This window comes from Periplaneta americana, chromosome 5, assembly GCF_040183065.1.
Source record: "Periplaneta americana isolate PAMFEO1 chromosome 5, P.americana_PAMFEO1_priV1, whole genome shotgun sequence".
NCBI lineage: Eukaryota > Metazoa > Arthropoda > Insecta > Blattodea > Blattidae > Periplaneta > Periplaneta americana.
This window is the reverse complement of record NC_091121.1, coordinates 197,443,829-197,457,589: the sequence shown is the minus strand read 5'-3', so window position 1 is coordinate 197,457,589 and position 13,761 is coordinate 197,443,829. Positions and strand designations below refer to the sequence as shown.

The 13,761-nt window shown below is 33.9% G+C and overlaps 1 protein-coding gene across 1 annotated transcript in view; it reads right to left on the bottom strand.

Moving 5' to 3' along the window:
• Positions 1-13,761, bottom strand: part of LOC138700466 (pikachurin-like) — a 1,281,074-nt gene that overhangs the window by 15,135 nt on the left and 1,252,178 nt on the right. Inside the window, exons 11-13 of the mRNA XM_069827077.1 lie at positions 10,531-10,802; positions 7,302-7,532; positions 2,205-2,308 (exon numbers count right to left, since the gene is read on the bottom strand). Of these exons, the coding sequence (XP_069683178.1) occupies positions 2,205-2,308; positions 7,302-7,532; positions 10,531-10,802 (607 nt within the window). The remainder of the gene's footprint in view (positions 1-2,204; positions 2,309-7,301; positions 7,533-10,530; positions 10,803-13,761) is intronic.

Here is a 13,761-nt window from a genome sequence, read left to right as displayed (position 1 = left end):
ATTAAATCCAGACGTTTGAGATGTGCAGGGCATGTAGCACGTATGGGCGAATCCAGAAATGCATATAGAGTGTTAGTTGGGAGACCGGAGGGAAAAAGACCTTTGGGGAGGCCGAGAGGTAGATGGGAGGATAATATTACAATGGATTTGAGGGAGGTGGGATATGATGATAGAGACTGGATTAATCTTGCACAGGATAGGGACCGATGGCGGGCTTATGTGAGGGCAGCAATGAACCTCCGGGTTCCTTAAAAGCCACTTGTAAGTAAGTAAGTATTATTATTATTATTATTATTATTATTATTATTATTATTATTATTATTATTATTATTATTTGCCAGAAACCAGTACACAAAGCCTGGATATGACATCGTCAGATTAGATAATACACACACACACACACACACGCACAAACAAGTAAACATTGACAAATAAGCAAACTATGTTGCAAATTAAGACATTCATACAAAAACAAAAAGAAAAATTAAAATACAAACAGAAAAATTAAAATATAAAGGGTTACATTTCTAAAATACAATATTTACGTAGCCTACATCACACTCCATGAATTCATTCACTGAGTAGAAAGATCTATTCAGCAACCATCTCTGTACACAGGACTTAAACAATAATAATAATAATAATAATAATAATAATAATAATAATAATAATAATAATAATAATTATTATTATTATTATTATTACTTACTTACTTACAGCTTTTAAGGAACCCGGAGGTTCCTGCCCTCACATAAGCCCGCCATTGTCCCTATCCTGTGCAAGATTAATCCAGTCTCTATCATCATATCCCACCTCCTTCAGATCTATTTTAATATTATCCTCCCATTTACGTCTAGCCTCTCCAAAGGTATTTTTTCGTCTGGCTTCCCAACTAACACTCTATATGCATTTCTGGATTCGCCCATACGTGCTACATGTCCTGCCCATCTCAAACGTCTGGATTTAATGTTCCTAATTATGTCAGGTGAAGAATACAATGCGTGCAGTTCTGTGTTGTGTAACTTTCTCCATTCTCCTGTAACTTCATCCCGCTTAGCCCCAAATATTTTCCTAAACAACTCATTCTGAAACATCCTTAATCTCTGTTCCTCTCTCAAAGTGAGAGTCCAAGTTTCACAACCATAAAGAACAACCGGTAATATAACTGTTTTATAAATTCTAACTTTAAGATTTTTTGACAGCAGACTGGGTGATAAAAGCTTCTCAACCGAATAATAACAGGCATTTCCCATATTTATTCTGCGTTTAATTTCCTCCCGAGTGTCATTTATCCTTCGAAGAGGTGGAAAAATTCAAATATCTTGGAGCAACAGTAACAAATATAAATGACACTCGGGAGGAAATTAAACGCAGAATAAATATGGGAAATGCGTGTTATTATTCGGTTGAGAAGCTCTTATCATCCAGTCTGCTGTCCAAAAATCTGAAAGTTAGAATTTATAAAACAGTTATATTACCGGTTCTTCTATATGGCTGTGAAACTTGGACTCTCACTCTGAGAGAGGAACATAGGTGAAGGGTGTTTGAGAATAAGGTGCTTAGGAAAATATTTGGGGCTAAGTGGGATGAAGTTACAGGAGAATGGAGAAAGTTACACAACACAGAACTGCACGCATTGTATTCTTCACCTGACATAATTAGGAACTTGAAATCCAGACGTTTGAGATGGGCAGGGCATGTAGCACGTATGGGCGAATCCAGAAATGCATATAGAGTGTTAGTTGGGAGACCGGAGGGAAAAAGACCTTTAGGGAGGCCGAGACGTAGATGGGAGGATAATATTAAAATGGATTTGAGGGAGGTGGGGTATGATGATAGAGACTGGCTTAATCTTGCACAGGATAGGGACCGATGGCGGGCTTATGTGAGGGCAGCAATGAACCTTCGGGTTCCTTAAAAGCCATTTGTAAGTAAGTGTCATTTATATTTGCTACTGTTGCTCCAAGATATTTGAATTTTTCCACCTCTTCAAAGGATAAATTTCCAATTTTTATATTTCCATTTCGTACAATGTTCTGGTCACGAGACATAATCATATACTTTGTCTTTTCGGGATTTACTTCGAAACCTATTATTATTATTATTATTATTATTATTATTATTATTATTATTGTTGTTGTTGTTGTTGTTGTTGTTGTTGTTGTTATTATTATTATTGTTGTTGTAATGGAATAGTTACGTACCTATGTAAAGTCCAGTGTTGGTGTTGAGTTGTCTCAGCTTTCCAGGTGATCGTTTTGATACTGTTGTACCATTGTCAACTGTTACTGATCCTTCTTGTTCATTTCTGAAATAAATTATGTACAAAAATTAAACTCAAAATGTATAATAATTCAGCCTTCTCAAGGTGTTTGTGTCAAAATGGAACACGAATAAGACTAGTAAGTATTATTTCTTAGTTTATTTTCGTAAACACTTCAATTCTGAATATCTACTGGTACCGACATTATTTTATGTAACTGAATGCAGAATTATGTGAGCGATAAAAACAGTAAATATTAATTTACCATTCAAAATATGCTTCTACAAAGAAAATATTCATGGCATGCCATTCGTATTTTTGCAAAACAGTTTTGTACCTATTATTTAAGTACCCTGTGTGTGAGATTCTTATTTAACATTACATCACTCCCATTTCAACATAATGATACTTAAACTTAATGAGAGTTAATTTTATCCTTTTTAACTAAAGAATTGCTTAGAGAAGCAGGCCAACCAGTGGTAGATGCTCAGGGTTGCCAGACGTTTTGGATTTCCCGGATTGTTCTGGATTTTAATGGCATGTTCTGGATTGAATTATATTGGTGCCAGAATATCAGAAAGATGCAAAAATACAATTCTTTGTTCATTCCTGTAAAATTATTTTTAAAACAACTTATTCATTTTTTTTCCAAAACTCTGTCCAACCTATTTTCAATGTTATCGTCAATGCCCCCTACGGGTTGTATTGAAATTAAGACGATAAAACTACAGTATATATGAGATGTTTAGTTGCAAAATCAGATACAACACTAAAACATAATTTTTCAGTATGAAGAGAAAATGTATATCTCCTATACACGAGGAGGTAAAATGTTAATACTTTGAGGATACATTTGTTATGAAATATTGTAATGTTCCATGACGTATGGGAGTGATATTATTGCATAATTAGTAGATAATAGAGAAAATTTATTTGATGTATCTGGTTTTGAAAATTGTTCTGTGATCTTTCTGGGTTTGCAAATGAATATCTTGGTTTGATAGCACACAACCATTCTATTATATATAATGTATTATTTTAAACCCACTGTTATATTATTACAATTAATAATTAATTACAAAAGAAACTGAATTATTAAACAACCAGATCACCAATTTCATAGGTATGGTCACACACATTTTCTCACATTTTCTTCTTCATTCATAGAAGAAATTTAATTTTCATCCAAGCTTTCCAGTCTGTTAACAATACGTGCATAGCAGGATAATGTTTGAAGTGATTTCCAGTCATTGCCAAAATATCTTGTCAGCAAAGCAGTTTCATAATTTATTTTATGCTCGATCATGCCGAAATGTAGTAATTATACACCTGGTAGCAGTCCTTTAATGCATGTCATTAAAGTACACCCTTTCATTAAAGGTCAGGTTTTCGATTATTGTCGGATATGCAATCGAAAGACAACGAGGGAAACGTCACGGAGGCTGGAAATCCAATACTGTCGCAGAAGGTTATGTTCTGTTACTATAATAATTAGAGTTAATTGTAAATAATATTCAAATAAATTCAATTTGTCATCTCGTTTTTCAATGTCGAATTCAATTTCAAGGTTATATCAAGTTTAACGTTTATCTTACTCTCTAGGTTATATCAAGGTCGTCGACATTCGTTACCCAGAAAAAATCAATACTTTCGCGTCTGCGCACATCTCACAATTTACGAGATTGCACAAGGTCAGTTTGCTCCCCAGTCAGATAAAAATAACATGAATACTTATGAATAATTTCAAGTTAGAAATATGGTCGAGCATAAAAAGTCGTATGAAACATGCCTATAATGGTAATTAAGACGCTCGTATGAAGATTATGAAACTCTCTTGCGCTCGTTTCATAAGCATCCTCGTGTCTTAATTACTATCATTATAGGCTCGTTGCATAATGTACTATTTAGTGACATTTGTATTCCTGGCAACATTATGCTTGGTGATGCAATATTTATTATTTTTTTTATTCTTCTTACAAATGCTCTTGTATTGACCAGACTCATTTAACTATTGAACTTCATCCTTCACTAGGATGTCACCTTGTTCTTGATCGACTGAAAGAAAAACCTTTTACATGGAAAGTGCCACTGAGCTGGTGGCCGCACTGCATTGGAAACAATTTTTTTCCAGTCATATGTTTTATTTGACAAAGTTATAACTATTCGAAAATTAGAGAAAATATCTGTATACCCGTTAGGGCTAATAATGACATCCTGGCAGTTTTATTTCAGCTGTTTCTGCGTAGGAACTATACTGATGAGCAGTGAATGTTTGCACAAATCCTTGACGTATCTGGTTTTGGAAATAAACTCACATGACTATACTATACTTTCATCATACAAATACATGTGATGTATCTGGTTTTGGAGATAAACTCACATGACTATACTATACTTTCATCATACAAATGCATGTGATGTATCTGGTTTTGGAGATAAACTCACATGACTATACTATACTTTCATCATACAAATGCATGTGATGTATCTGGTTTTGGAGATAAACTCACATGACTATACTATACTTTCATCATACAAATGCATGTGATGTATCTGGTTTTGGAAATAAACTCACGTGACTATACTATACTTTCATCATACAAATGCATGTGATGTATCTGGTTTTGGAGATAAACTCACATGACTATATTATACTTTCATCATACAAATGCATGTGATGTATCTGGTTTTGGAAATAAACTCACGTGACTATACTATACTTTCATCATACAAATGCATGTGATGTATCTGGTTTTGGAGATAAACTCACATGACTATACTATACTTTCATCATACAAATGCATGTGATGTATCTGGTTTTGGAAATAAACTCACGTGACTATACTATACTTTCATCATACAAATGCATGTGATGTATCTGGTTTTGGAGATAAACTCACATGACTATACTATACTTTCATCATACAAATGCATGTGATGTATCTGGTTTTGGAAATAAACTCACATGACTATACTATACTTTCATCATACAAATGCATGTGATGTATCTGGTTTTGGAAATAAACTCACATGACTATACTATACTTTCATCATACAAATGCATGTGATGTATCTGGTTTTGGAGATAAACTCACATGACTATACTATACTTTCATCATACAAATGCATGTGATGTATCTGGTTTTGGAAATAAACTCACATGACTATACTATACTTTCATCATACAAATGCATGTGATGTATCTGGTTTTGGAAATAAACTCACATGACTATACTATACTTTCATCATACAAATGCATGTGATGTATCTGGTTTTGGAGATAAACTCACATGACTATACTATACTTTCATCATACAAATGCATGTGATGTATCTGGTTTTGGAAATAAACTCACATGACTATACTATACTTTCATCATACAAATGCATGTGATGTATCTGGTTTTGGAGCATAATAGTGCTATAGCAGTTGTAGCATCATATGAAGATATGAAGCATAACATTAACTCATTTTCGAAAAAAAAAAAAGTGATATTTCTGATTTTGCAACTACACGTCTCATATTAGGTATTATACAATATCTTTATTCTTTACTCTCTTTGGAAGTTCATTTATTATTGACAGAATTTAAACACTCTTGCATTTTTTCTGTATAGATCAGGCTGTAAGTTAATATGACATTATTTTTCCAGGTTCTATCAATAATTCAAAGCAAATTTCATGACCTAGCAAAAAGTAACAAAATTAAAAGTTTTGACCCTATAATGTAATAAATTAAACCAACCAGAATAAATATGTTCAAATATAATTGATCTAGTATAAATTAAGAATATATTAAATTTTCCTCTGCAGCTAATTAGTGACCAAATACTGTAAAAATTAAATTTGTTCTTAATGTGAAGCTAGAAATAAATATAGATAAATATAGCCTGTCCCACATTGATGTAATAGGTCTGATGGTGGGAGCACGAGGTACCATACCCTCCTTCTTTGCCAACAAATGTAAAAACCTGGGGCTAACACACAGCATTGTGAAGGAAATAGCCATTAGTGCCCTCAAAGGATCGGTTCAGATATTCAGAAATCACTTGTATGGGAGTGATAATGGAAATTTCAAGTTATCTTAACCGATGGCTGTTGATTGGTTTAGATATCAATGCCAACAAATCCGTACTATTATTTTTCTCGCGGTATATGGCATTCAAATCATTCTAACCTATCTGATGATATTTTTTCCCCCCTTTTTTTTATTATTGGGTTATTTTACGACGCTGTATCAACATCTCAGGTTATTTAGTGTCTGAATGAAATGAAGGTGATAATGACAGTGAAATGAGTCCGGGGTCCAGCACCGAAAGTTACCCAGCATTTGCTCATATTGGGTTGAGGGAAAACCCCAGAATAAACCTCAACCAGGTAACTTGCTCCGACCGGGATTCGAACCCGGGCCACCTGGTTTCGCGGCCAGACGCGCTGACCGTTACTCCACAGGTGTAGACCCCCCTTTCTTAACTGTAAATGAGCACAAACTATTACTATTACTATTACAAAAGCTACTTAGGTGTAAATTTTTCTGACGTTTTGTATATTCGATTCCCTAATCGTTTCAAATGTAAATCAGTTTACCTTTTAGATGTGTTTCCAAATTATATGTAATATACTTTGTCAAATCTGGCAACCTTTTCATAAGGGAAGCTAAATTTATTATTATTACAAAAAAAAGAAACTCATATATAAATGTCTTTGATATTAAAGCGATACTAAAATGCTGGGGTAAAAATATACCCCATGTGTGTGCTGATGATATACAATTGTACTCATGTGGTGAAGGGTTAAAGAAATCTCCACTATGTATTTGTTATTCTTTCAATTTTACATTTTTTGAAGTAGCTTTCATTTTTTTCGTTTATTGACATCATAACAATAATAATGTAGGAGCTGTAAACATCTGCACTTCTGTTCATATTAACTTTCATTAGGAAAAACTTCAAGTTACAGAAATGTGTAACTTCTAACCAAAACCCAAAATATCTATGCAACATATTGAGAGAAACAGGCGTTTCTAGCATCTGTAATACCTGACTGCCTTCACTCTGTGCCAAAGACCATCATCTACTCGTGTATAATTATATGGTATGGTGACTTCTCCACTGCCCAAGTTGAATCTGAAGTGGAGGTAGCCGTCTGCAATTCCTAGGGCTAAGAAATCTCCTGCGGCCGACATGTTTCGACGTCCGCTCCAAAGCAGCAGCCCCACTGACGAGCTGGTTCGGAATCTCATATTGATGTTAATCTTGTAGCTAATAATCCTACAAGAAGAAATATAAGACATAATCCCATCAATCTTTATCAAATTAGACTAATTAATCTACTTTCTTGTAACATTTTAAAATGTTTAATCAAGAATAATTTAATATTATTACTTTAAAATGTTGTGATTCAGTCATGTGACATCAATTTAATGTAATCTACAATATAGTTTACATTACATGCATTTGTTGTGAAAGTTTTCGCCTTAAGTCTGGCATCTTTCATTCATTCATTTATTTTATTCCATAGATCTTACATGAGCAATGAAGCTTTAAGATGTGGAACAAGTCAAAATTTTACAATATTACAATTACAATTTTTACAAATTTTTACAGTTTTACAATTTAATAATTTTCTACAATATTTACAATTTTGTGCAATTTTTTACAATATTTTGGCAAGATGTAGTGAGATGAGGTGAGGTCCGAGGATTCGCCAAAAGATTACCCGGCATTTGCCTTTTGGTTGGGGAAAACCTCGGAAAAATCCAACCAGGTAATCAAATCAAAGGGGGGTAATCAAATCAAAGGGGTTGATGCCGAGGACTTGCCATAGACTATCCGGCTTCAGTCCCATGGCTGGGGAAAACCTCAGAAGAAACCAAGGATATATCTTCAAACAAATTTGATATTATATAAACAAATTGCAATTGCATAAATATATTAAGTGACATATACATATAGTGCGTAAAAAAATATTCCATGTAATTTTAACAGTGACATTTTGTATTGTATTTATTAACATTCCATGGTATTCATACATTGCTTCATAGCTAGAATATGGAACAAGTCAAAAAGCTTAATACTATTATAAAGTCTTAATTTATAGTCACAGTCTAGATGAAATATATACAGATGAGATTTACAATATAGTGTACTAGTACAACACAAAGTTTTAGTATCAATTTCATGAAGTGTTATTGAATGTCATGAATTCACCTACAGAATAGGTGGTGTGAGAAATTAGGTACTTCTTTAATTTGGCCCTAAATAATCTTATATTTTGAGTTTCATTTTTTACATCGATAGGGAGGCTATTAAAATTTTTACTGCCATATAACGCACTCCTTTTTGATAGCACGATAGACTTGCCGATGGAGTATGAAAGTCATTTTTTGACGTGTATTATTCTATGAACTGTTGAATTAGTTACAAAGTTTTCACGATTATATAAGAGGAACTATTTAGTTTAATTATTTTTATTGTCAAAATGTATTTAACAAGTGATATAGTTGCTAAATGTTAGATTTATTCATTATTAGTTATGTTTTATAATATAAAGTTCCCCCAAACCTTTCACTTCATCCGGTATGTATTGCAAAATCTTCTTAAGGTCTCCATTTTTTTAACATTAATTTGTAGTCTCGAGTTATATGTGTGCTAAGTTTGTTGGCTGTTCAAACGATAAATTTTCATCACAAACTGAACAAATGAAGACTAAAAATAAAAGTTCTTGCAGGTTTTTTTACGTATTTTACATTTATTACGTTAATTACGCATTATTTACGCGCATTTTACTGTAATGTAAATAACCTTTTTTTATGCGTAAAGTCCCAACCCTGACCGCAGCTCACCTACTGGGCCAAAAGGTTAGAAATTTTGGCAAAAGAACGCATGACATTTTATTTTCACTCACCTGAAGGGACATGGTGAGGAGATAGTAAAAGACTTAGGGTGGGAACTTCTCAAATCAAGGCGACGAAAAACCAGACTCACAGCATTGTTTAAGGCACAAATGGGACACAAAGTATGGACCGATACCAATGCTAGATTAGCAACACCATCATACTTAGGAAGGGCTGATCATATTAGGAAGTTTAAATGTAGAAAACAAAGAACGGACGTGGCAAAATTTTCCTTTGTTAACCGCAAAATAGTAGACTGGAACAGCTTACCTGCGGCAATCTTTCAGGGTGGTCCTCTTAAAATCAATACATTTAAGGAAAGGTTGAGAAGATTAGACTGAAAATGTAATTGGAGGTGCAGTGTAATTATTTAAGTTGTGTCATGTAATTGAGTTGATATATAATTAAGTTGATATGTAATTAATTAAGATGATATGTAATTAAGTTGGCATGTAATTAATTAAGGTGATATGTAATTAAGTTGGTATGTAATTAATTAAGAAGATATGTAATTAATTAAGATGATATGTAATTAATTAAGATGATATTAATTTAGTTGATATGTAAATAAATTAAGGTGATATGTAATTAATTAAGATGATATGTAATTAAGTTGGCATGTAATTAATTAAAGTGATATGTAATTAAGTTGGTATGTAATTAATTAAGGTGATATGTAATTAATTAAGATGATATGTAATTAAGTTGGCATGTAATTAATTAAAGTGATATGTAATTAAGTTGGTATGTAATTAATTAAGGTGATATGCAATTAATTAAGGTGACATGTAATTAAGTTGGTATGTAATTAATTAAGGTGATATGTAATTAAGTTGGTATGTAATTAATTAAGGTGATATGTAATTAATTAAGGAGATATGTAATTAAGTTAGTATGTAATTAATTAAGGTGATATATAATTAATTAAGATGATATGTAATTAAGTTGGCATGTAATTAATTAAAGTGATATGTAATTAATTAAGTTGATATGTAATTAATTAAGGTGATATGTAATTAAGTTGGTATGTAATTAATTAAGGTGATATGTAATTAATTCAGGTGATATGTAATTAAGTTGGTATGTAATTAATTAAGGTGATATGTAATTACTTAAATTGGTAATAGTTGGGTGAAATAGAAGTACTTATAAGTTAGATTTACTTTTGCTTATCGTAGGTGTTATTATAGAATAGTTTTTATTTATAGCCCTAGGTTTATTGCATCTACTATTTATAGATTTACGTTTATTTTATTTTATTTTATTTCATGTAATTGTAATTATTGTATATTATATATCACTGCCACCGGGTGTATACCCAATTGTAGTATTAATAAATACATACCTACATACATACCTACATACATACATACCTGCGCATTGTGTCAGGGTCACTGTAGTGGAGGTAGCTGTCACCTGCAAACCTGGGCACAGGTATGTCCTGCAGCATTGTGGGGGCGGCATGTTGCTGGCACTGGGCATCACGATAGCCCTGGGCACATTCACACGTGAAGTAGTCCATCTCAGGAACACATCGGCCTTCATCTCCGCATGGCCGAGTAACGCACGGATGTGGGCAGTTGTCCACATTTACTCCTCCAAGGGCTGCTGCCAGAATCTGTAGAGGTTGATTGTTTATAACAACCTGAAACAAAATACAGAAAGCTCATGTAAGAAATAGTCTTTGAATCACGATTCTGAGCAGAAATATGCAAAATTCTTGCTAGAGATAAAATACATTAACAGAATTACTATATAATTTGTCATTATTTTTTGTTGTTCACTTTAAGACTTATATTACGTCATAGTTTCGTCATTACTTCATTACAAAAGGTAATAGAATATCTGAGATTCTCTATTGCATCCGGTAGAGCGCTCTAGTGTGTCGTGTTAAGTATTGATAGTACAACTGGCTCTGATCGATTACCACACTGTATTTTGGTCAAAGAGTACAAGCTACAGCTATAATATTCTACTTATTCTGTGCTCTTTGGTGTGTTATTCTGTGGTTACAAAGCATCTATCATCATAAAATGACAGTCGATACGAACAGCTGTTAGAGAGGCGGCCATTTTTTCTCTCTATACAACGCTTAAACAAGGGGTTTCGTGTATGTAACTACTGCAAAGCAATTCCCATTGTATAGTTGCAGACTGTTTATACATCCATCGCTTATGCATGGTTTATTAGTAACGTTTTCTGTCTCAACTACGCATAAGTCTCGTATAAAAACTGTACACGGTTTATTAGTAAGACCGTTTGAAAAAGGTCACATATTATACATCCTGATTACACAACTTTTAACACTGCATCACTTCGGAATATGTATGATAAGAACTTTCTTGTGTTAAATATTAACGTACCTCGTTAACATGTTTCGACCTATTTTCGGTCATCTTCGGAACTGGTTGTTGTTGGTCTTGGCGCCTCTTGTTTCCTGTGTGGGTGCGTTCGTAGTGTAGAGTCAAAGAGTGTATGTGTTTTGAAATTCAGTTGTGTGTTGAGAATATCGTTGGGGTGTGTTTTTGTGTGTCTGTATATTTCATATTGTCTAGTGTGTTGAGTTTCTGAAACTCAATATACAGACACACAAAAACACACCCCAAAGATATTCTCAACACACAACTCAATTTCAAAATACATACACTCTTTGACTCTACACTACGAACGCACCCACACAGGAAACAAGAGGCACCAAGACCACAACGACCAGTTCCGAAGATGACCGAAAATAGGTCGAAACATGTTAACAAGGTACGTTAATATTTAACACAAGAAAGTTCTTATCATACATATTCCGACGTCATATATTATCTTAATGACAGACAGGCCTGTTTCAACACCGGTGTGGTGTCCTTCGAAGTACAGCAGGATGTTGACACCACACCGGTGTTCAAACATGCCTGTCTGTCATTAAGGTATATTATCTTTTTAAAATGTTTAACACATTTTAACATTTTAACTTAAGAAAGCTTTGTAGATATAATTTGTAGTGATTTCTAACTTTACTTTTTTCCCTTTAGTGATCATGCTTTGTTACTTCTATATCACATGTTCAAGCATGGCTAAGAAAACAGGTATTACTATCAGGAAACTTTAGCAATACAGTAGAAAATCTATATCTGTTGTAATGAAGGGGGTGAGCTAAACGGTTAATCGAAAAAAATCGGATAATCCGTACCATAGAAGAATTACTGTAAGTGTTGTATAATGCAGTTTCGAAATTTTCTCCATGGCCATGTGTTTTAACACATTAGATAGTGGATCAGAAGTTTTAAGTATAATAGCTCTGTTGGACAGAGTGAGTGAAGAAAGAATAATGCTGAAACTGAATAATTTCGAGGGAAAAATTGTTCCGGAGCCGGGTATCGAACCCGGGACCTTTGGTTTAACGTACCAACGCTCTACCACTGAGCTACCCGGGAACTCTAACCGACACCGATCCAATTTTTCCCTCTATATCCACAGACCTCAAAGTGGGCTGACAACCGTCAAGCAACCAACTTCGAGTGCACACTAACTCCGTGTGACTTAAATTGTGGTTTTCTGTTAACGAACAGTGACGTGTATTATGCAAATCAAGATTTCAAGATTTTCCCTCGAAATTATTCAAATCAACTTTACAGGGAGTTATACCTGAAACCTTGATTTGCATAATACACGTCACTGTTCGTTAACAGAAAACCACAATTTAAGTCACACGGAGTTAGTGTGCACTCGAAGTTGGTTGCTTGACGGTTGTCAGCCCACTTTGAGGTCTGTGGATATAGAGGTAAAAATTGGATCGGTGTCGGTTAGAGTTCCCGGGTAGCTCAGTGGTAGGGCGTTGGTACGTTAAACCAAATGTCCCGGGTTCGATACCCGGCTCCGGAACAATTTTTCCCTCGAAATTATTCAAATCAACTTTACAGGGAGTTATACCTGAAATCTTGATTTGCGCAATGCTGAAACTGATCAGGAAGAGAAAAAGGAAATGGCTGGGTCACTGACTGAGAAGAAACTGCCTACTAAAGGATTCACTCGAAGGAATGGTGAACGGGAGAACAGTTCGGGACAGAAGAAGATATCAAATAATAGACGGCATTAACATATATGGATCATATGTGGAGACTAAGAGGAAGGCAAAAAATAGGAAAGACTGGAGAATGCTGGGTTTGCAGTGACAGAACACTATGAATGAATGTCAATGATTGGTTTCTAAGTGTCAAGGAAACTTCCTATGATGGATTTCTATGGAAAGATAGGAAAACTATAGATCTCATGTTATAGATTTAAGTAATTTATACACTTTATCCTTGTTTTTTATTAAATCTCGTACAGTTGTAACTCCAATCTCGTATTCAGGTGTGAGATGAACCACAGTTCCTCTTTTCCAAAACCACTCAATTATATGCACTTCTCTTCGATACTTAGCACAACATGTATTCTTTTGGCAGTTCTGGAGAACGTTTTGCAGAGAAATTAAACAGGTCACTCGAACAGTAGGTCATAATGTGTAAGGACAAAGGCTTGTATTCTAATATCACTCTCTACAATAAAAAAAAAAAAACAAAAAAAAAACGTACTAATGTATTGTGCAGTATTCAATATTTTTTCTGCAACAA